The 20,671-nt window shown below is 44.5% G+C and overlaps 6 protein-coding genes across 8 annotated transcripts in view; 4 read left to right on the plus strand and 2 right to left on the minus strand.

Moving 5' to 3' along the window:
- Positions 1-154: 154 nt before the first annotated feature.
- LOC6494699 (zinc finger protein 2) lies at positions 155-5,311 on the minus strand. 2 transcript variants are annotated; one of them, XM_001959797.4, is made up of 3 exons: positions 5,002-5,311; positions 1,103-2,218; positions 155-1,043 (listed from the first exon to the last, which is right to left on the minus strand). In XM_001959797.4, exons 1-3 carry the CDS (start codon positions 5,161-5,163, stop codon positions 222-224), a joined length of 2,100 nt encoding a protein of 699 aa, XP_001959833.1. In that variant the 5' UTR covers positions 5,164-5,311; the 3' UTR covers positions 155-221. The 2 variants fall into 2 exon arrangements, with proteins under 2 accessions (XP_001959833.1, XP_032306581.1); XM_032450690.1 differs by lacking the exon at positions 5,002-5,311 and adding an exon at positions 3,167-3,379.
- On the plus strand, positions 2,355-4,643 carry LOC6495907 (caspase-1). Its single transcript, XM_001959798.4, has 3 exons — positions 2,355-2,975; positions 3,404-3,972; positions 4,028-4,643. The coding sequence occupies exons 1-3, from the start codon at positions 2,821-2,823 to the stop codon at positions 4,282-4,284; spliced, it is 981 nt and encodes a 326-aa protein (XP_001959834.1). The 5' UTR covers positions 2,355-2,820; the 3' UTR covers positions 4,285-4,643.
- Positions 5,312-5,478: 167 nt separating the features above from the next.
- On the minus strand, positions 5,479-6,549 carry LOC6494698 (exosome complex component RRP4). The gene is made up of 2 exons (XM_001959799.4): positions 6,018-6,549; positions 5,479-5,962 (listed from the first exon to the last, which is right to left on the minus strand). The coding sequence occupies exons 1-2, from the start codon at positions 6,462-6,464 to the stop codon at positions 5,513-5,515; spliced, it is 897 nt and encodes a 298-aa protein (XP_001959835.1). The 5' UTR covers positions 6,465-6,549; the 3' UTR covers positions 5,479-5,512.
- Positions 6,550-6,760: 211 nt separating this feature from the next.
- LOC6495908 (phosphatidylinositol 3-kinase catalytic subunit type 3) lies at positions 6,761-10,246 on the plus strand. The gene is made up of 7 exons (XM_001959800.4): positions 6,761-6,923; positions 6,987-7,608; positions 7,665-7,846; positions 7,904-8,784; positions 8,845-9,118; positions 9,183-9,544; positions 9,597-10,246. Exons 1-7 carry the CDS (start codon positions 6,853-6,855, stop codon positions 10,040-10,042), a joined length of 2,838 nt encoding a protein of 945 aa, XP_001959836.1. The 5' UTR covers positions 6,761-6,852; the 3' UTR covers positions 10,043-10,246.
- Positions 10,247-10,252: 6 nt separating this feature from the next.
- LOC6495909 lies at positions 10,253-10,996 on the plus strand. The gene has a single exon (XM_001959801.3). It carries the CDS (start codon positions 10,256-10,258, stop codon positions 10,940-10,942), a length of 687 nt encoding a protein of 228 aa, XP_001959837.1. The 5' UTR covers positions 10,253-10,255; the 3' UTR covers positions 10,943-10,996.
- A 138-nt stretch (positions 10,997-11,134) lies between these two features.
- LOC6495910 overlaps positions 11,135-20,671 on the plus strand; it is a 35,314-nt gene continuing 25,777 nt past the window's right edge. Inside the window, exon 1 of one of the 2 annotated variants that reach the window (XM_044715214.1) lies at positions 11,135-11,299. In XM_044715214.1, coding sequence (XP_044571149.1) covers positions 11,285-11,299 — 15 coding nt within the window. In that variant the 5' untranslated portion in view covers positions 11,135-11,284. Of the gene's footprint in view, positions 11,300-15,245; positions 15,374-20,671 lie in introns of those variants that run through there. The other variant, XM_044715215.1, reaches the window with a different exon arrangement.

The following is a 20,671-nucleotide window of genomic DNA, read 5'->3' on the forward strand; positions in this document are numbered from 1 at the left end:
ATAATGATTGTTCTAATCTTGGAGCTCATTTGAGGACACATTTGTGGATATATAGGTAGCAATTCCTAGTCGTGATAGCCTTTTGAAAAATAGTATCCTCTTTTCTTAAAAGTAGTACCTTGACAACTTAATTAAAATCAAATAGAACCAAGGATCTGGGTTACATAAAAATATATTTCATATGTAGGCTAAAAACGAATACAATTGATGTGTATGTGGTATTAATTTTTCTGCCACTTTCCGTGCTTAACCACCAAACGCCCCTGTTTGGGAGAAACCTTCAATTCCTTCTTTGGAGCAGGCTTAGCCACGTCCTGACTGCGAGTCTTTCGCTTTTCTTCTTGGGGCACTTCAACTGGTTTGCCCTTAGCTGGACTCGGTTTGCGCCGTTTGGAGGGTGTCGGTGTAAAGGACGCATCGGAATCGTCAAGATCTTCGTCCAAAAACTCTTCCAAGAATTCCTCCTTGATTTCAAATTGCTCCTGTACCACTTCCTTTTGCACTTGCTCCAGTTCCTCCCCAACATCGGCTTCTCCTTCCCCTTCGCCGTCACCTTCTCCTTCTCCTTCTTCATCTTCATTGTAATATGGAACCATGTCCACCACATGATCGTCTTCAATGTGTTTCTGCGCCTGTGCCTGGCTCAAGAAGATATGGTCACAGAATTCGCAAGCGAATCGCTCGCTATCCCTGTGCAGCTGCATATGTGGTTCAACTCCATCGGCGTCGCCGATCTCCTCGCGGCAGAGTGGACACTTCAGCGTCATAGCCGCGTGGTGCGTCGAGTGCTCTAGCAAGCTGTCGTAGCTGGTATGCATCTCCCTGCATTCGCTGCACATGAATGACGAATCGGCAGTGGCCTGCTTGTGGGTTCGCAAGTGTCGGGACAGATGGTGGGACAACAAATACGATTTGGGACAATACTTGCAGGGATAAACCCTCTTGCCAGCGTGAGCCACCAAGTGACGCGCTAATTTGCAAGCCGTTGGGAAGGACCTGGGGCAGTGCTGGCACGGGAATGGCAGGTTCGATTGGTGAATGACCTACAAAATAAAATATGGATTAAAAATTGTCGAAGGCATTAGAGGAGTAAAGAACCCACCTCGTGACGCTCCAATCCCTGCTTGAAAGCAAACGACTTGCCGCAGACACCACATGGGAATGGGCGTTTCTTGGTATGCCGTTGGGCGTGCTTCTCCATCTCCTGGCGAGAAATGAAAGGACGTTCGCAGTAAACGCAGATGAATTTTGGAATGTCCGTGTGGGTGCGCTCGTGACGGTGGAGTAATGCCTTCCGGGTGAAGCCCTTGTCGCAAACAGTGCACTTGAACGGCCGCTCGCCGGTGTGGATGAAGGTGTGCTTGGCCATATCGTATTTGGAATAAAAGCTCTTGTCGCAGTCTGGGCACTGGAAGCTACGCTTTCGCGTATGGTTCAACCGATGGATATCGAGCAACTGCTGCAGCGGGAAGGAGCGCTCACAGTCCGGACAAGGAAACACATTGGTTGGAACTTGCTGTGCATTCTTCTTCAGATCCTCCTGCACCGTAAGGCTGTTGGGATCCAGGATCTCAGTAACAATGGCCACATTTCCGCTCTCATCCGTCTTTATTTGCGGCGTGGCTATGCGAGGCTCGATCGGAGCAGCGGGTCCCTTATTTAATATTCTGATCGAAGATTTGTTCAAAACCTTCGGTTTTTTGGGCGATAGTTGTGGCAAGTCATCTTTTTTCGGCGAAGAAATTTCATCTAGCTCATTGGCCATATCCTCCAGCATATTTTGCACATCATCCATGGAGAGCTCCTGGTTATTCTCCACCTTTAACTGATAGGGCTGCGATCGTGTGGTGCTAGTTGCGATCGTTGCCGTGGAATTGGGACTCAGATTGAGCAAAGACGTCTCCAAGATCTCGACATTTTCGATGACCACTTTGTTGGACTTGGCCATGGTGTTGAGTAGTTTTTTCGGTCTCGAAATGGGGGAAACCGGTGGTGGCAGATCTTTTGTCTGGATTGTTATCATCGGCGATTGGTTGGATTGGCCGGAGACCATTGGAGCTCTCGGTTTCTCCAGGGGAGCGGGCCATGTTCCGGTCAAAGGGAACTGGCGGAGCAACGTTTCCGCCCGCTTGCACATCTGCTTGAAGCGGTAGCAGTGCTCGAACAGGAGGCGGCATTCCAGGCATATGTAGGCAGGCATTCCATCCAGCTCGCCCACCTAAAAAGAAGAAAATTCAAATCATTAATTCAATTTTTACAAAAAATATGATTCCCAAATAGGCTAAGCAGGTTCAAAAACCGGCTAAGCGTAGTTCGCAACCGAAAAAGTGACCAGATGGCTTGGCGCGTTATCCGAGCCACTGATTAGCCCCACCTGGTCACACCGTAACCGTAATTTGTTGTTTTGAGTGGCGGCGAACACGCTTAACCTCCGGTAATTGATTGATTGAACACGGCAGACCCATAAAAGGACATTCGGCCACTTGTTACCGCTCGCACGACTTTCAGAGCAACTAAATTCTCAAAACAGCTGTGCTGTGTGCTGTGAAAGTTTGTTAAAGTTATCGCTAAAAGAACAATAGAGAAAAAGGGCGCAACAACTCGGCTGGAGAGGAGAAAAGGCTGAAAAGAAGGCGCTCCGTCCCAGTCAGTCCCGACAGGCAGACGAAGAACAAAAGCCAGAAAGCAAGAGCGGCGCGCACAAGGAGAAATAAACAATCAAAACAAGAACTGCTGAGTAGGAGGAGGAGGAACAGGCACAAGGAGAGTCGACCCTCGGATAAAATAAAAAAAAAAAATAAATAAAAGAGGGCATCCAATATGACGGACGAATGCATAACCAGAAACTTCAATGTTCTCAGCTCGAATGGAGCGGGAAATCGAAGCAGCATTATTGCTGATAATACCGATGCCAAGGGCTGCCCGGGGGGCGGTGTTGTTGTCGGCGGTGGCGGTGGTGCAGCAACTGCAGCGGGGTAAGTCCATGTGCGGCGTCAGTCTCTAAACTCTCTCTCTTACTCTCATTCCTCATTGCTCTCTGTTTTCCGTTTCTGTTGCTCATTCATTGCACTTTCCATGGTATTCCATGGTATTCCCTTATCAGTCTGCCTGCTTTAGTTCTTCAGCGCAGCCTACTACGACTCCTGTTTTGGACACTTCCATGTACCTGTTCTGGGAAAGTTATTCCCATGAATCACAGTTTATCCACTTAATTCTGTCCCTACTGTACTGTCCTTATAGCTGATGGCTAACTGATTCTAGACCGGAATAGGATTTACGTAAAACCCCAAACTAAACACATCATCTTTGATTAAAAGCTATTTTTGACCAAGGCTTATCTTATCGCCCACTTCGATTGTCAATTAACCACTAATATAATCATATATTCATCACTCCCCCTCAGCGCTCCGCCCGTTGTGGCCAACAAGTTGGTGGCCCGAATGCCGGTGGATCGTTACGCCTCCGAATACAATATGAATCACAAGAATCGCGGAGTGGCCCTAATCTTCAACCACGAATTCTTTGATATTCCCTCACTCAAGAGCCGTTCCGGCACCAATGTGGATTCCGCCGAACTGAAGTTGGCCCTGGAGGGTCTGGGCTTCAGTGTGTCGGTGCACAAGGACTGCAAGTTGCTGGACATCCTCAAGTACGTGGAGAAAGCAGCTTCCCAGGATCACACGGACAACGACTGCCTGGCAGTGGCCATTCTGTCGCATGGAGAACATGGCTATCTGTACGCCAAGGACACTCAGTACAAGCTGGACAACATCTGGCACTATTTCACGGCCAACTTCTGCCCCACGCTGGCCGGCAAACCAAAGCTGTTCTTCATCCAGGCCTGCCAGGGCGATCGTCTGGACGGCGGAATGACTCTCGAGAAGAGCACAACCGAAACGGATGGCGACTCCTCGATGAGCTACAAGATACCCATACATTCGGACTTTCTCTTCTCCTACTCCACCATTCCAGGTAAGGTTTATACAAAAATTAAATAATTCGATGACTAATTACGGCGTACTTAAAGGCTACTACTCCTGGCGCAACATCAACAACGGGTCCTGGTTTATGCAGTCCCTGATCCGAGAGCTCAACACCAATGGCAAGAAGTACGACATCCTCACCCTGCTCACATTCGTCAATCAGCGCGTCGCCATCGACTTTGAGTCGAACGTGCCCGGCACCCCCATGATGGATCGCCAGAAGCAGATACCGTGCCTCACCTCCATGCTGACGCGCATACTGCGCTTCAGTGACAAACCGAATGGCAACAAGGCTGGCTAAACGATCTCTTTTCTAGGCTAAGTTCAAAGACAACAACTGAAATTCCCAACAATCATTCACTTTGGATTCCAATTCACTTCAAGTCTAGTATAGGATGGACACGTGTGATTATCCTTGAGGATAAGGATCACCATTTCATAATTAATCCCCCCATCACACTCATTTAACACCCAACCCACCCACCCAATCCGGCCTTATGGATGACGAAATTCGTTTCCCACTTCATTTTATGATTTCCCTAAACGTAAGAACACTTGCCAATCAGCAAACCCACAAATTTTTGGATAAGATTATACAATGGAGATATATACAATTATATATATTTTATACGCATTTGAATAAACTGAATTGAATATTAATTTCGAATTTCAAATCTAGCGCCAAAAGCAGCTGTCATCTGTCAGTTCTAAGAAGAAGACTGAGCCCACACACACATGCATACATATGTTCCTTGGTACAGTTGTCACAACAATGGATGGAAATGGGTTTTTCACACTTTCCGGCCGGGCAAGCCCCAAAAAGGAAGTGACTAAACTTTGGGGCATGTCCTTGACCAGTGTTTGATGGACTCGGAGGGGGCTGGGAGGGGTGGCACGCCGAAATACAGCCGGGAAAACTTAGCCAAGACGCCAACGCAGTCAGTTCAGAAACCACCGAGTTAGATTCCTAGCCTGGTTCTGGGATTTAAGTTAGTGCAACCAGGAACCTGCCGCTTACCTCGATCGCCGTTATGGCCATTATCTGCAGCGGCAAATTAGCCGTCGTTTTAATGCGTGCATGTTGCCCGAAAATTGAGGTCAACTTCTGCTCCGAGAGGCAGAAGCGGCAGATTTTCTTTTCGCTCAGCTCCAATTCGCGCGCAATTGTGCTGTTGGCCATCTCAGAGATGTGTGTTCAGATATTATCTAATTACAACGTTTAATCACAAGCACAAAACCCACAAGAAGAAAGTTAAATTAACAAGGCGTCTTTATTTTGGAAGTAGGGTTTGATAACAAAATATCAATATATCGATATTTATTGTATTCTACTCGTGAGTAGACTATTTACTCGGTTGCGTCCATTTTTACATTCATTTTACATGGAATGTAAAGATTCAGGTGGAAGATTTTTAGAGCGCAGGATTTGAAATGAAAGTGGTTTCGATATCCACTGACTGAACCATCCCAGAGTCCTAGCATTAGACAGTCTATATGTTGTGGGAAAATATATATTTATGATCTAAGTCCTACTCGTCCGAGTCCCGCAGCCTAGACTGCGTTTGCTCGCCAATGTCATAGATGGCATTCTGTTGCAGCAGCTCGTGGGCCTCATACTTCAGAGACTCCTCGTAAGCGTATTGGATGCTGGTATCGTAGATCATTAGCTTGCACTTGGCCAGGGCCAGGACACAGTTCCTCAGGCGGGCAATCACCTCACGATCGTTTCGCGGCACATGTTCGTTTAAATTCTGTGCAAATCCGCCTTCGCCGCCGTCCTGCTCTTGCGCCTTTGTGGGTGCAATCCAGATGTAGCCGTTGTTTCCCAGGATCACGGAGGCTCCGCAGGGCAAGTTGTGGAAGTGCATCTTGCGTCGCTTGACGAGGGCGGGAAAGACCTTGACCAACAGGCCCTGGGACAGTTTTCCGTACTTCAAACTCCGCGTATAGAGCGATAGAGTGCCCTCCTCAAAGATGTTCTACCAGTAGGGAAAACCATTACTGAGAATACTTGGATGTGATGGGAATAGTTACCTGAACTTCGGCGGAAATGAGATCCCCTTCGTCCAGATACCGCCGCATCATCTGCTCATCCTCTGCCGATCTCCTCCTGAGCTCTCCACCCGGCAGATTCACGGACGAGAGCAGCAGAATCGAATCCAACCTCGAGTTGGTATCCACGCGCCAGCGCTTCTGTTGGACCTCAATGACCCGGGCCACTACCACATCGCCGATCTCACCCACGTAGCGGCTCTTTAATGGCCGAACGGAGATCAGTTTGTTAACCTTCTCGATCACGCCAGCCACAGAGGCCTTGATGGTCTCGTCCTCGACGAACGTTCCATGGCCTCGCATGAAACCAGCCTCCGGCATCAGCACTTCGCCGGGCGTGTAGACACGAGGAAGGTTTTCCGGATGGGCCGCCAAATCCCTCCAGTCGACCCGATCTAGGGCCAGTTCTATTGTGGCATTTGCAGTCATCTTGGTGGGATCGATGGATAAACAAAAAGTGAATTAATTAGGCGGCGTGCAACAGCTGGGGAACCACGCGGCTCTAGTTCGCCGCCCGGCGAATTCAAATGAATCAGTTTTGGTTCTTCGCCGCAAGTACAGTGGAAACAGAATAATAAAAAAAACTTTATAAGAAAATAAACATTATTCCATTGCTACTAATATAAATATTTAAAAATTTCAATTAAAATTTATTAAAATTTTTTAACTATAATAATCTAAATCATTTTTCGCCTGTTTTTTGGTTCGCCTTATGTAGAGACCACTGTGTCAGCTGTTCGATGTTGTGACCAATCGTTGTTGTACTGTCCGTGAAAATTACGCATAAATAAATGAAAAATTGAATTTGGAAGGGAAGATGGACCAACCGGATGACCATTTTCGCTACATACACAGCTCCTCCCTCCACGAACGGGTCCAAATCAAAGTGTAAGCGGAAAAAGTGGGGAAACCCCTGGAAAATGTGTACATAAAGTTTCCTTTCTCTTTCAGTGGGACGCTCGAGGGGAAAAAACGACAACCAGATTATGAAAAACTTCTGGAGGATCCAATTCTGAGGTTCTCGGGACTCTACTCCGAGGAACATCCTTCGTTTCAGGTGCGCCTCCAGGTGTTCAATCAGGGAAGGCCCTACTGCTTACCTGTTACCAGCTCGTACAAGGCCTTCGGCAAGCGATGGAGCTGGAACGAGTGGGTGACGCTGCCCCTTCAGTTCTCCGACCTGCCCCGGAGCGCAATGCTAGTCCTTTCCATCCTGGATTGTTCCGGAGCTGGCCAAACCACGGTCATAGGCGGCACCTCCATCTCGGTTTTCGGGAAGGACGGCATGTTCCGACAGGGAATGTACGACTTGAGGGTTTGGCTGGGCGTTGAGGGCGATGGTGGTTTCCCCAGTAAGACCCCCGGCAAGGGTAAGGAGTCCTCCAAGTCCCAAATGCAGCGTCTCGGAAAATTGGCCAAAAAGCACCGGAATGGCCAGGTCCAAAAGGTCGACTGGCTGGATCGTCTGACCTTCCGCGAAATCGAGGTGATCAATGAGCGGGAGAAGCGCATGTCCGACTACATGTTCCTTATGATCGAGTTTCCCGCCATAGTTGTGGATGATACTTATAATGTGAGTCACTAGAAGCCTTTAAACCTTCCAGGTTCTCATCTGTGTCTCTTTTTCAGTATGCGGTGGTCTATTTTGAACCGGAGGGCGATGTCAAGTACAAACTGCCAGCTAAACCCAAGCTGGTTTCCGTACCCGACTCGGAGATTCAGATGGAGAATTTAGTGGAAAGGAAGCACCATCGCCTAGCGCGTTCCGAGCGCTCGGGCATTTCCGATAGGGATGCTAAGCCCACGGCCAGGTAAGTCTATTGGTTGCTAATACTGTTTCTCCTCTTAAAATACCTATTCTTTTCCAGCATTCGGGATCAGTTACACACCATTGTGTACAGGTATCCATCGACATACGTACTGAGCAGCGAGGAGCAGGACATGGTCTGGAAGTTTCGTTTCTATTTATCTTCCCACAAGAAGGCGCTGACCAAGTTCCTCAAGTGCATCAACTGGAAGCTGGAGGATGAAGTGACGCAAGCTCTATGGATGCTGGCCAATTGGGCGCCCATGGACGTCGAGGATGCCCTGGAATTGTTGAGCCCCACGTTTACTCATCCGCAGGTGCGAAAGTATGCAGTCAGTCGATTGGCTCAGGCTCCGGACGAGGACCTACTCTTGTATCTGCTGCAATTGGTGCAAGCTCTGAAGTACGAGGATCCTCGCCACATCAACCATCTTCACGGCTGTATATTCCCCGATCGCGATGTCGTGCGGTCTATGCCGGATGATAGCTGCTCGCAGCTGGACCAGAGCAGTCTCTCGGATCTCAGTGCCACCAGCAGCGGCCTGCATGCCTCTGTGATTCCTGCGAATCAACGAGCTGCTAGTTTCCTGGCTGCCATCAAGGCTGACAAGTCCCTGAGCCCCGGATCAGCGGGCGGTAGTGGCGGATCAGTGATTGCGGCTGGTCCCTCAGTTCCTGGCACTCCTGGTGGCAGTTCCCTGCCCTGCGACTCCAACTCTAATGCCCTGATGCTGGCCGATGGCATCAGCTTTGGCAGTGTTCCCGCAAATCTCTGCACATTCCTGATTCAGCGCGCCTGCACAAATGCCACGCTGGCGAACTACTTCTATTGGTATTTGTCGATCGAGGTGGAGGAGACGGAGTCCGTGAGAAAGCAGGACGAGCGGGCCCACCACATGTACGAAATGGTTCTGAACATGTTCCAAAAGGTTCTGGAGAATGGTAGGTTTTAAATCGTATCTATTCCAAAGAAACGCCAAACTTATTTGTGATTTTTTTCAGGAAACTTTGAACTGAGAGGCATCTACTACCATCTTAAGAAGCAGCGTCGGTTCATCGACGAGCTGGTCAAGCTGGTCAAGTTGGTGGCCAAGGAGCCGGGCAATCGCAACAAGAAAACTGAAAAGTTCCAAAAGCTTCTTGCCGAGCAGGACAGCTTTAAGGTGAACTTTACCAACTTTGAACCGATTCCCTTCCCCCTAGACCCGGAGATCTATATTACCAAGATTGTCCCGATGCGGACTACTCTCTTCAAGAGTGCTCTTATGCCAGCCAAGTGAGTTGCGGAATAAGCAATACCTTCTTTTCTAGAATTTATTAATTAACTTCCGCTTTATTAGGCTGACTTTCGTCACGAACATTGCCCAGCACGAGTACGTGGCTATTTTCAAGCACGGCGACGATCTCCGCCAGGACCAGCTCATCCTGCAAATGATAACCCTGATGGATAAGTTGTTGCGCCGGGAAAACCTTGACTTGAAGCTGACTCCCTACAAGGTGCTGGCCACCAGCCCGAAGCACGGCTTCCTGCAGTACATTGACTCCTGCACGGTGGCGGAAGTCCTGGCTCGCGAAGGAAACATCCACAACTTCTTCCGGAAACACCACCCCTGTGATAACGGGCCCTATGGTATTTCCTCGGAGGTAATGGACACCTACATCAAGAGCTGTGCCGGCTACTGTGTCATCACCTATTTACTCGGTAAGGCGGTGATTAAAACATGATTCCTTTTTCTGATTTCAATCTCTTGCAGGCGTTGGGGATCGTCATCTGGACAACCTACTGCTGACCACCAACGGCAAGCTGTTTCACATTGACTTCGGGTACATTTTGGGCCGCGATCCCAAGCCCATGCCCCCGCCCATGAAGCTCAGCAAGGAGATGGTGGAAGCCATGGGCGGAATCAGTTCGGAGCACCACCATGAGTTCCGGAAACAGTGCTATACGGCGTACTTGCATCTGCGCCGGCACGCCAATGTGATGTTGAACTTGTTCTCGCTGATGGTGGACGCCACAGTTCCAGACATCGCTCTTGAGCCCGACAAGGCTGTGAAAAAGGTGGAGGAGAACCTCCAGCTGGGATTGACGGACGAGGAGGCGGTTCAGCATCTGCAAAGTCTACTGGATGTGTCGATTACGGCCGTAATGCCGGCACTGGTGGAGCAAATACATCGGTTCACCCAATATTGGAGGAAGTAGAAAGCTACTGGAAGTAGTCGGGATTACTTTTAGAGTATGTTTCGTCCATTGTTTTAGTGAATTGTAACCCCAGGAATTGGACGCAACATACTGTTCTTCAACTTGTACCCTAATTGTAAGATATGTTAGTCGTAGGAAACCTGTATGTATCAGTCTGTCTTTTGGAACTTAATATAATCCCTAACTGTTTTTTGTCCCACTCGATTCGACAAGATGGCTCAGTTCCGTTCCAAGAAGCCCGTATGGCTGTTCTTAAAGCTGACGGAGTTCCTTCTGAGCGGAGGATGTTGCTACATGCACTACTATTGCTTCATGACCGAGAAGATACCGCACATGTTCCTGCTCTGCGGCACTTACGGTGGCTCGTCGATAATGTGCTTCCTGGCCGTGATTGGAGTCTTCTACGCCGAGAAGCCGGCGATGAAATATGAAGCCGCCTTCTCCGCCATTCTGGGATCCATGTTCCTGTTGACCGTTTTCGCCCAAATGCACATGGCCACGATGAACAACTTCAAGCAGAAACACTGGGCGGGATTTTATGAGTGCTGCCGGGATAACTCCTTGATTGCTCTCTATGCCGCCGCCATCTTCTTCATACATTGCTCCTTTTCCCTGGACCTGATGTTGTCCCACGAACGCCTGCATGTCCATCCGTTGAGGAGCCAACGGCCTCTCCGACTGTACTTTCTCAGTCCGGGCATGGAGGCGTTCCTTAGCCGGTTCAAGTGGTTTAGAGGCATCTCCTCCCAAATACTAGACAGCACCCAAGGCTCCGATGAAAGCTCAGCGCCCGAATCTGACTCCGATGATGAGTCACATCAAACCCGTGTTCCAAGCACACGCCGCAGGACAACCAGGGTGTTTGAGCAGGACACGTCGATTAGTGCTTATGTGAAATAGTACTTATTGTTGCGTTAAAATTGTATAGGTTTCTATTCATTAAAGGAAAGTCTTTAAAAAGTGTCGTTTTTTTCATTCAAATTAACGTTATTCCCCCTTAAAGAAATCAATTGACTAAAAGCTTATTGCTATGAAACTCTGAAAGTGCCATCTCTAAGTCGATATCTTTTGTAGAAGTAATGTAGAATGTAAAATAATCGTGCCCGCGCACTTTGTCAGCTGTTTCGATTACGGTTTCTTTGAATTTTTGTTATTTCCGCATTTCCATTTACAAAGTTTGGGAATTACTTCGATTCCGTAATTTGTTGGGCTTATTGGAAAACTGTGGAAAACTGAAAACTAATGGCTAGCGGGGCGGTAAGTGGAAAATGTAATGGCGATGGCGATGGCGGGCGTCCAAGTGCCCATTGTTCGGATGCATTGCTGGATATTTCTGTCTGAAAACTTCTGATTTTCATAGTTCGATGCGTGGTACAAAGTTCTGCGGCAGGCCCTTGTGCCACTCTGCTTCTGGCTACCCTACCCGGTTGCCTGTGGTTTTAGTTAGTGGCAGGTATTCGAGCCAAAAACTTTTGCTAAAAGTTAGCCGGGCCACTAAAGTTGCCAGCCGACGCACCGCAAATACAAATACACACACACACACACTTGCAAAGCTGGATGCACACACACATACATACATTTATACAGAAGGTCCCTGGCGACCAACTAAGTTAGTCGTGCCAAAACCTCATTCTACAGTAGAGCTTCGCTAAGGTCGTCAGGAGATGAAACCAAAGAAGGGATAGAAGAGTGGGAAGATGTATGGGTGTCTGCTTAAAACTTCAGCCACATTTTTGATGCACTTTTTATTAAATTCATCTTATTGATTTTTTACTTTATTTATTTTTTAGATATTAAAAATTCAGCTTAGCCCCCATGGGATTATTAAAGTTATAGAAGCGTCATAGAGCGCTCTTATCAGCGCCACTCTCTCTCCCTCTCTCTTCCCGAAGAGAGCCGAGTGAGTGGGAGAGACCGGGCGAGTGACTCACTCACCGGTGCACTCAACTCGGCCTGTTGTTATTGTGGCTGCAAGCCAACGACCAAGCCCACCCCGCCACCCACTTGGGCCCAGCCCCTCTAATCCTCCCGCCCCACGTATCCTGCGGGCTAAGAGCAGCACGTGTTCATTTTCGTGTGGAAACCCAGTTGGAATGCCAAGTTGAAGTTATGTGTGCGCCTTTTTTATTTTTTTTGTCTGTTTTTGCAGACTATGTTGTTGTCAGTCAGTGTGCGCGAATATCTGGTGTGTGGGTGAGTGTGTGTGCATCTGTAAGATACAGTTTTCTAGATCACAGCATGTTTGGTTTAGTTGGCAGCTAAATTTCACTACGTGCAGTTTGCGGTGGGTGTCAAAGTTACGGAATGTACACTATGTTTTACAATAACAAGTTTGCCGGCTAACTAACTGACTAGCTTGCTAGAAAGTGGTGATAAAGATAACACGGCTACTTAACGAGTTGATTGAGTGAATAAGATGAATTCTTAGTGAATGATGAGTAAATTATGAATGTGCATTATCAAATGGCGAAGAGATAGAGTGAACTGCAGCTAAGATGATGTAATAGAAACTAGAGAACTTAAATCCATGAATCACAAACTATTATCCAAGTTATTGAAACAGAAAGAGTAATTCAAATATAATATAACATTAAAATATAAATTTCTAATCTGTCAAATATTTATGAAAGAAAAGTTTTTCCATCAAAATTTTCTTAAAAAGTATTCATAGTTTGAAAGTTGAAATTCAATCAAAATTTGAATGATTCAACTTTGAATGATGATTCCAAGTAGTAACCCATACATCCATAATATAAGAGTTATAAACTAGCACGTTCCATTAATTAGTAATCGCACACATTCTCTTTCAGTTTGTGCGACTTCTTGGAACAATATGATAGTTTTTGCTTATAATTTCACAACCCACCCATGGGCGTCCACTGAAATTGAAGTCTCAACTTTGACTTCCTATGTGCAATCGGTTTTAGCTGGAACTTTTTGGTTTCTAGAGTCGTTCTGTCTCGCCCGTTGGCCGAACTTAACTCCCAAAATGAAGGTTCCCAGAGTCTGTCGCCATAGCCCCTTCCGCCTCTTCCAGACCCCCAAAAACACTGGGTACGTGCCGCTTGTGCAGCTCCATAGATCGTCCGGTGGTAATCAGTTTACGCTGACGTCGTTTGCTTACCACTTTCCCCCCCAGCCACCACCCACAGAGGTGGTCAGTAAATTAGAATAAATATATTAAATTTCTCTTTATAATTTGTAACATTTTTACTATAGTATATGAACTATTAGAGATGTCCTTTGAGCCTTAAAAGGTGAGAACCTATAACGTCTTGATCAAAGTCTCCCCCTCAGTCTATATAAGCATGTACTCTTTTCTGTTTCTTACGGAACTAGTCTTTAAGATATCCTTAAGATGCCATATAACTTGAGGATCGGAAATACCGACTATATCTAGATGGGAAGATAGCACAACAGATACAGTTTCCTTTCAACTGATCCAAACATCACTACCTTAAAGATCATCAAACAAAATTATATATTTAACAAAGAATCGGTGGAATATATCTCTTATATAACTGAAAGATTCATCATTATAAAAATAAGTTCTTAAGAATGAGATCTTGAGATCTTTATTTGCAAAATGTATCTTAAAATTAGAAACCCTTTAAGGATATATAAGCTTTAGTTTCCCACGAACTGAACTTTGTTGGCTTACATTTGCATAATATTACAAAGAAACAAGTTATGTATTTTTTTAATTATAATTTTTTTGTTATAAGTATTAACCCCCTTATTATTTTGACCTCATGTGTAGTATGTTTGTGCATTCATATTTAAATCCGAGTGCAAGTCGTGTAGCTACATGCGAAACTCTATGTAAACCGAAATGGTTTAATTTTTTTGTATTTTTGCTCCCCATTTCTATTTTGCTGCTGTGGTGTTCGTTTTTCATGAACCGATACTAACACGAGTGCTACTATTTCAGTTGGTTACTAAACATTTAGAGCCCGTCCGGCTGGCCCAGCCCAGCCCAGCCCGCCCTCTCCCCAAAAGCGAGAAAAGCGGGCTGACTAAGCGAACGAGCTGCACAACGGCAGCGGATGAAATGTCGCGCCATATTAACCATATTGCTCAGCCGCAGAAGAGGGGGAGCTTGGCTGGATGGCTGGATGGCTAGAGCTATAGCTGCCCCTGCCCCACGATTTGAGGTTTTTGCCTACTTACCTCCTACCGCCAACTTGGCCCCTCTGAAGCCCTCCTTGGGTCCTCTATGGTGGCCCCCAGAGCCCGCATTCGATGCTTGGTAGTAAGCTGCAGTTGCTCCATTTGTTTGCAAGTATTGAGCAGCTGGAGAGCCCTCAAGTACAGTGAAGCTTAGTATGCAAACCATTATGATTATTAAATAAATTAATAATAAATATTTATTAGTTTTTAAGTAAAGTTTGCCCAAAGAAATAGACCTTTATTTATTTAGTAATTATTTTATTTATAATTTCATTAAAAGCTCTACTGTACTTGTGGCGCTGCTTTGTTGTTATTGTTGTTGTTGTTGTGTCCACAACGTGATAAAAACTTTAAACATTGAATTGTGATACTTCGTCACTTGGTTGTAAATTGAAATAAGACCACCTTCCTCCCATCCCCCCGCCTCCATTTCTTGGCCCTCTCCACTCGCTCCGACCCCCTTCCCAGCAAAACGCGAAACGCAAGCAAAAAATTAAAAAAAAAAAATCAAATAGATGGGAAAAACTAAATAAAAACAAAAATTCTCTTGCAATTGTCAGCAAATTTTCTTCAAATGCGAGACTTGCAAGGGTGGAGGAGGACTGGGAGGATGGGAGGATGGGAGCTGGGAGGTGTCTTTCCGAGACATTTGTTTAGTTAAGTTTCTGTTTTGTAAGTTTTATGATTTAAATGCAAACACACAGATACTCAGATACACAGATACATACTTAGATCGAAACACACTCATAGATACTAATGCATTATGTGTCCAAGACGGGCAGTGATTGTATTTGTGAATTCATTATTTATATGAAGCTTCGTCCGATTCCGTTTCCATATATTCCCCCGATTTTCCGATTCCATTTTTGCAAATTCAGTGCAGTTTCTGACGCCTTCGGTTTGGTTCTCTCTGAATTTTTGTAGTTTTTTTTTAATAGTTTTTTAAATAGTGACGTTTTTGAGGTGCTTCCTGTGAATCGGTTGTGTGTGTGTTGAGGGTGTGGTTGTGTGTGCTGCCAAATTTGTGCAAATTAAATAAATAATAAACGTGCCCGAAATTCTCAAAAAAAACTTCTTCAAAAGAAATCTCCTTCATAAATAAATTCCAACAAAAAAAAACTGAAAGAGTGCAAAAATTGCACAATTAATTCAGTTTTTATGGTGAGTTATAAAAATTGAAAATATATACTGTTTGATGATGAATTCTCGGTCTTATCGCCACTTCAAAATTATAATTATATTTTATGCATATTTCATCGTTATTTGGGTTATCGTTGTACTAGTTTCTTAGAACACATAATTTTCCTCTGGGAAAGCCCATTCATAGGAAATTATTTAATCTACTATTTCTTTAAAATGAAACAAGTCGTGAAGTCATCGTCTAAAATCATTGCAGAAATAGAGTTTTATGGTAAGTGAAATTACCGTTGCTAAGTTTATGGCTCTTGAGTCATGAGTTCCATCCATGTACCCCCACACTTGAGAGCACTGTTGGCCCAGAGTGCTTACCTTTGGCTCAATTATCTGATAAAGAAAAAGCTGGAGCCTCACTGGAGTCTTGAATGCGGTTATCCGCGGTTTGTTGACCTCTACCACGCTGATAAAGATTTCCTCTGTGGTGTTCTGTGTGCCGTCCTCTTCGGTTTGCAAAAAAAAAAAACAAAAAATAAACTTAACTTGCACGAAGATCATGTCAATAGAACTGGGAAAGGAACGAACGCTTTATGGCTAAGAAGCGGCTACTATGTGGTCTGACTATATGGTAATTAGGGGGCTAATAGGTAAAACCTGCACGTAGCCCAAATAAAAATGGTAACTGAAACGAAAACGAGTCAACAAACTAAGTGGAATTAACTCTTTTGAATCTTTGGTTTGGTTTAAAAAAAATATATTTCTTATATTTGAAATAGTATGTTTTTGAAACGAAGAATAAATTCTTCAATCTTCTATTCCTTCAAATATGTTTAGTTATTCTTAAAATCTATACTCTTAATAAAAATAATCAGTTCCTGGCAACTCCTATATGGTAATTGGATGTCTAATAAGTAAAAACCCGCACGTAGACCAAATAAAATTGGTAACAGAACCCGAACACGAGCTCCACAATTGGTGACAGTCACTTAAAGTCTTTCTGGCCACATTTTTAGAGGCCCCAAGGCCAGTGGCCAGTCGGATCTATCAGGTTAATTACCTGCCATTGTTAATCCTAGTACTCCCCCACGCCCTCCTAGTTCCCAATATTTTTTTTTTCTCGATGCCCATAATGAATTCAATTATTGTCACTCGAGTGCGTTAAGTATGCGGCGAAGGTATGTGCCTCGGTCCGTCCGGATATCTGTATCTGTGAGATACATTCGTATTTTAATACGTGCCCAGCCGCAGTCGCAAAAATCTAACGAAGAACAAGTCAAATAAAAAACTAATGCTTCGGAGTCACTTGAAATTAAAATGTTTTTGCAAAAATAACAACAATATTACAGAAATAAATGAAAATAAAGGCCTGAAAACTAGTTTTCGAGCGCATTTCGGAAACGGGGTATTCCGGGGTAACTTTGACAGCTTGGGGTTAAGATTATATACGAGGGGGGTTTCTAAAGTTATTATACATTATAAAAAAATAAAGAGAGATGAAGATTGATATGGAAATTATAAAGATAAACTAATATTATATGTCCAGAAATACTTTTAAGAAACATTTTGGTGCCACCTCTCGTTATTACTTAAGGAGCTCTGTTTATTTTTTTTTAAGTATTTAATCATTTAATTTGACTCCACCCTCGCCTACGTGATTATATTGCCATTCGACACCAAGGAACAAAAAGCCAAAAAAGAATTATTCACCCGCCATGATAAAAATTCGAATTTCGCCTCCAATTCGGTGTCTAATTTATTAATATCTCTTAATGTCTGACGGCCAGCTCTTGGCTTATTTGTTATTTGTTCTTTGGGGATGTGCCCCGCCCTAATCTTTACACAAAGCGAGAATGCTTACTTTTTTATGTATTTTTTTTAACAATTGTTTAGGCTGACTCTTTCTCTCTCTCGCGGGTTCTGGGGGTCTCAGTGTGCGTGTGGATTTGTTGCTTTTTTATAAACATGTTTTCGCATTAATAATACATTTTTATTCGCTAATTTAAATGTTGTTCACTTTTAACACAAAAACCAGTTAGTCTTTCGGGCCATATCAGCAATTATATACCGATATATACAGTAGGGGGGGCACTCATACAGAAGCAACATCTGGGTGGAGCCTAAAACTTTGATAATTTACTTAGTCTGTGGCTGTGCCGAGTGTGTGTGTTTGTGTGTCTGGGACTGGGACTGGAACTGGGCTTCATTCTTATTCGTTATTTATGCATTTGTTAAACTTAGACTTGGAAATCATTCGATGGCGATTTAAGAGTAGCTCTGGCTGTTAGAACACCGCCCCCTTGGGCCGCCAGAAAAGTTATCCCAACAATTGTTCCAACTTTCAACTGAAGAAAGGGGTGGCCTGGGTGGGAGTGGGCCGCATTGTGGGCGATTAAACCGCCCACAATCAACGCCTCAAACCGCAGCCCCCCAGCCTCCTTGCTGTTGTCCTTGTCAGCGCATTAAATAAATGTTGTCACACCCCCTGTGACCGCCTGTTCATATTTTGAATCCTTTTTTCGCCACCCATGCCCCATCCCATGCAAAAATATTAATTGATGCGAATAACTTGGCAAGGATACGGAATGTTGTAATCGGAAAAGCGAAGCCCATTCCTAATTTGAAGCTCTTTTTTTGTCACTAAACCTCTTCCAGATAGGGTTTCGTGAAACCAAAAACGATGTCCCAGTTCCATTTAAATAGGAATAGAAATAATTTGGGGCAGAATTGAGGCAAAAGGGTGACTGAGACTGAGTGGAGTGATTGAAACGCGACAATTTGTTGGCTCTCAAGTGCTCAAGTGAGCAATAAGCAATCGGAAAGATATAGCACTCGGCCACATAACACAACACCAATCAATCCGAATCGGAGCCAGCTGCCCTTTCGTCAAATTCGAATAAACAAAAGCCATTAGCCAATGTGTGTATCCGTAAGATTCGACGGCGACACTTGAGCTGGTGTAATCAAATCATAAACCCCATATATACACAACAAAAATATGAATAGATACGAGAATTTTCTCTCTGCGTCATATCCATTAGAGTTTCTAAGATTTGGATGTTCAGGCGGCGGAGTTTCGTAATTGGTTCAAGTATCTTATGCCGGTTGCAACCACAAAAAAGTATTTCAATCTATATCTGCATTTGTATCTGTATCTGTATCTGTTCGAATGGAAAAACTGTACTCTGTCGTTGACAATGGATTGTCAAAATCCAAAAAACCAGCTGGAGGTTGCAAACGAAACGGAAACAAACTCCTTTTCATCTTTCGCTTTAGATTGAGATTCAGATTCAGATTCAGATTCATTTACGTGTTCATCTCCGGCAGCAGCCAGCAGTATGGCAGTCTGGCTGGCTCCTTGAGTTCTGGGATTTATCTCAAACTATCTTCAGGCATTTTGCATCCCTTTGGCGCAACGCATCCCCTTTCGTTGCTTCCTGTTTGCCCGTTGTGTCCATTTCATCTAAGCAAGTTCATCTCTGCCGGTCTGTGGAGATTTTGTTTATTGTCTTTATACCCTTACTAAAATGTGAATCCTTTTGTTTATCCACAGGGTTTGCAGAAAAGGATATGTTCGAAAATAATTCGTAAGAGGCAAGAGGTCATAGAGAAAGTGTTTTAATCCAAGGATATGTCAAAATTTCTTTTTAATTTTAAGATTTGAAGGCAACCCTCTTGTGCTAGCCTGGGAATATGTTTTCAACAAAAAGTTCAAAAAAGTTTCCATACTAAAGGGTGTTACTCTGCATTGTTACTGGTTTAAAAAAGTATCTGTATCTGTATCTGGCTTACTCGTTTTCTCCCTCCATTTCCATTGTAATGGGTCCGAATTCAAAAAGTCGACAACGCGCATATTTTAAGAAATCATTTCTTGATTACGACGTTTGAAAACAATTTGTCTTTCACTCTTTCGGGTTGAGTTCTCAGTTCTCGGCTCGGCTGTTTGGTTATTTGGGTACCGGCCTTATATATACACAGTTATAGATAGATATACATATGTATATTGTATCTGGAGAGTACATAGGAGTGTGTGCTGGGCGAGAGATGTATTGTGTACTTAGCTCAAAGTTGTCTGACTTGTTGGGACTTTTTTTTATTATGCATTATTCTAGCGCCCATTTTGATTTCATTATTGTTGTTTTTTGTGCTTCGGTTTCTCTTGCCTTTTCTCATTGGCTTTCGTTAAAAAATAGACATAGAACGTTGAATAAATTGATGTGGTTGCTTTTTTGTTGAATGTTTCTTACTTTGCATTTGATTAAAATGATCTTATAATGGGAATTTATGTTTGCTTTTAAATGAAATCTAATTTATAACAGGGGTGGGGGTTCATAAGAGTACTTTACATCCTTACTTCATCCATGTTTCTTTATTTAAGGAATAAAAAAAAATAACATATTTAAATGAGAATATTTTGAATTTCCATTTTTGTCAATGAATTTTAATGAATTGTCGGGGTTGAAAGGGATAAGGAACAGCGGCATCGGCAGTCGTCACAACAAATGGCAACAACACCTGTTGAGGACACGCTCTCTCGTACACAGACACACACACACACACTCACGCATGCCGACAGGCGATTTCACACCAACACGCGCCACCATATCCGCACACAAAAAAGGACAACAGCACTATGGTGCTCACGTGCTGAGCAGAAGAGAGCGAGGGAAGCCAGCCGAGTGATAAAAGTGCAAAAAGAAAGCAGCAACATATGCTAAGAGAGAGGAGACGTCTGCATATTCCCCCCTAACTCCCCCTCCGCACATGTCTGCCCAACAACAGCAGCGAAGGTGAGCAACAGACTGTCCTTGCGATGGTCCTCTCTCCGCCTTTTGTTTACGTTTTGTTTTGGCCTCATATTCGTACGTGCGTGTGTGCAACTTTCGCAAAAGGGCGGCATAGGTCAGGTTCACAATTCGGGCAAAGGATCAGGATCAGGATCTGGATAACGATAGTGATCCAGGATCCCTATGGGAGAACGATGCAACATAATGGCATGTGTCCTTCTTGGGCAATTCGAAGAGGTGTCGCAGCCTGTCAAAATAAACTCCTCGCTACCCTCCTGGCTCTCACCGCTTTCTCTCCTGCTGCGTCTGCCTCCTGATGCTGATAAGAAGCAGGAAAGGAGGAAAGAAGGAGCGGGGCGGCGACCGCAACAGTAAATGTCAACAGTTGGCCGGCCGGGCCAAGGGGGAACACATGTTGAGATGGAAACGGAAAGGAAGCAAACGGAAAGAACATAAACATGCCACGGGGAAGAAGTGTGGGGCTATAATGTAGGGGAATGTAGGGCAACCAATAAAGAAACATAAAGGGGGTAATACTTGA

The sequence above is a fragment of the Drosophila ananassae genome, chromosome 3L, assembly GCF_017639315.1.
Source record: "Drosophila ananassae strain 14024-0371.13 chromosome 3L, ASM1763931v2, whole genome shotgun sequence".
NCBI classification, from domain to species: Eukaryota; Metazoa; Arthropoda; class Insecta; order Diptera; family Drosophilidae; genus Drosophila; species Drosophila ananassae.

Coding starts and splice junctions, on each gene's coding strand:
- LOC6494698 (XM_001959799.4), bottom strand. CDS start 6,464: ATGACTGCAAATGCCACAATAGAACTGGCCCTAGATCGGGTCGACTGG. Junction 5,963..6,017: donor TCATTTCCGCCGAAGTTCAG/GTAACTATTCCC, acceptor CCCTACTGGTAG/AACATCTTTGAGGAGGGCAC.
- LOC6495908 (XM_001959800.4), top strand. CDS start 6,853: ATGGACCAACCGGATGACCATTTTCGCTACATACACAGCTCCTCCCTC. Junction 9,119..9,182: donor AGTGCTCTTATGCCAGCCAA/GTGAGTTGCGGA, acceptor CCGCTTTATTAG/GCTGACTTTCGTCACGAACA. Junction 9,545..9,596: donor TGTCATCACCTATTTACTCG/GTAAGGCGGTGA, acceptor AATCTCTTGCAG/GCGTTGGGGATCGTCATCTG.
- LOC6495907 (XM_001959798.4), top strand. CDS start 2,821: ATGACGGACGAATGCATAACCAGAAACTTCAATGTTCTCAGCTCGAAT. Junction 2,976..3,403: donor GGTGCAGCAACTGCAGCGGG/GTAAGTCCATGT, acceptor ACTCCCCCTCAG/CGCTCCGCCCGTTGTGGCCA. Junction 3,973..4,027: donor CTCCTACTCCACCATTCCAG/GTAAGGTTTATA, acceptor GCGTACTTAAAG/GCTACTACTCCTGGCGCAAC.
- LOC6495909 (XM_001959801.3), top strand. CDS start 10,256: ATGGCTCAGTTCCGTTCCAAGAAGCCCGTATGGCTGTTCTTAAAGCTG.
- LOC6494699 (XM_001959797.4), bottom strand. CDS start 5,163: ATGGCCAACAGCACAATTGCGCGCGAATTGGAGCTGAGCGAAAAGAAA. Junction 2,219..5,001: donor TGGCCATAACGGCGATCGAG/GTAAGCGGCAGG, acceptor TCTTCTTTTTAG/GTGGGCGAGCTGGATGGAAT. Junction 1,044..1,102: donor AGGGATTGGAGCGTCACGAG/GTGGGTTCTTTA, acceptor TTTATTTTGTAG/GTCATTCACCAATCGAACCT.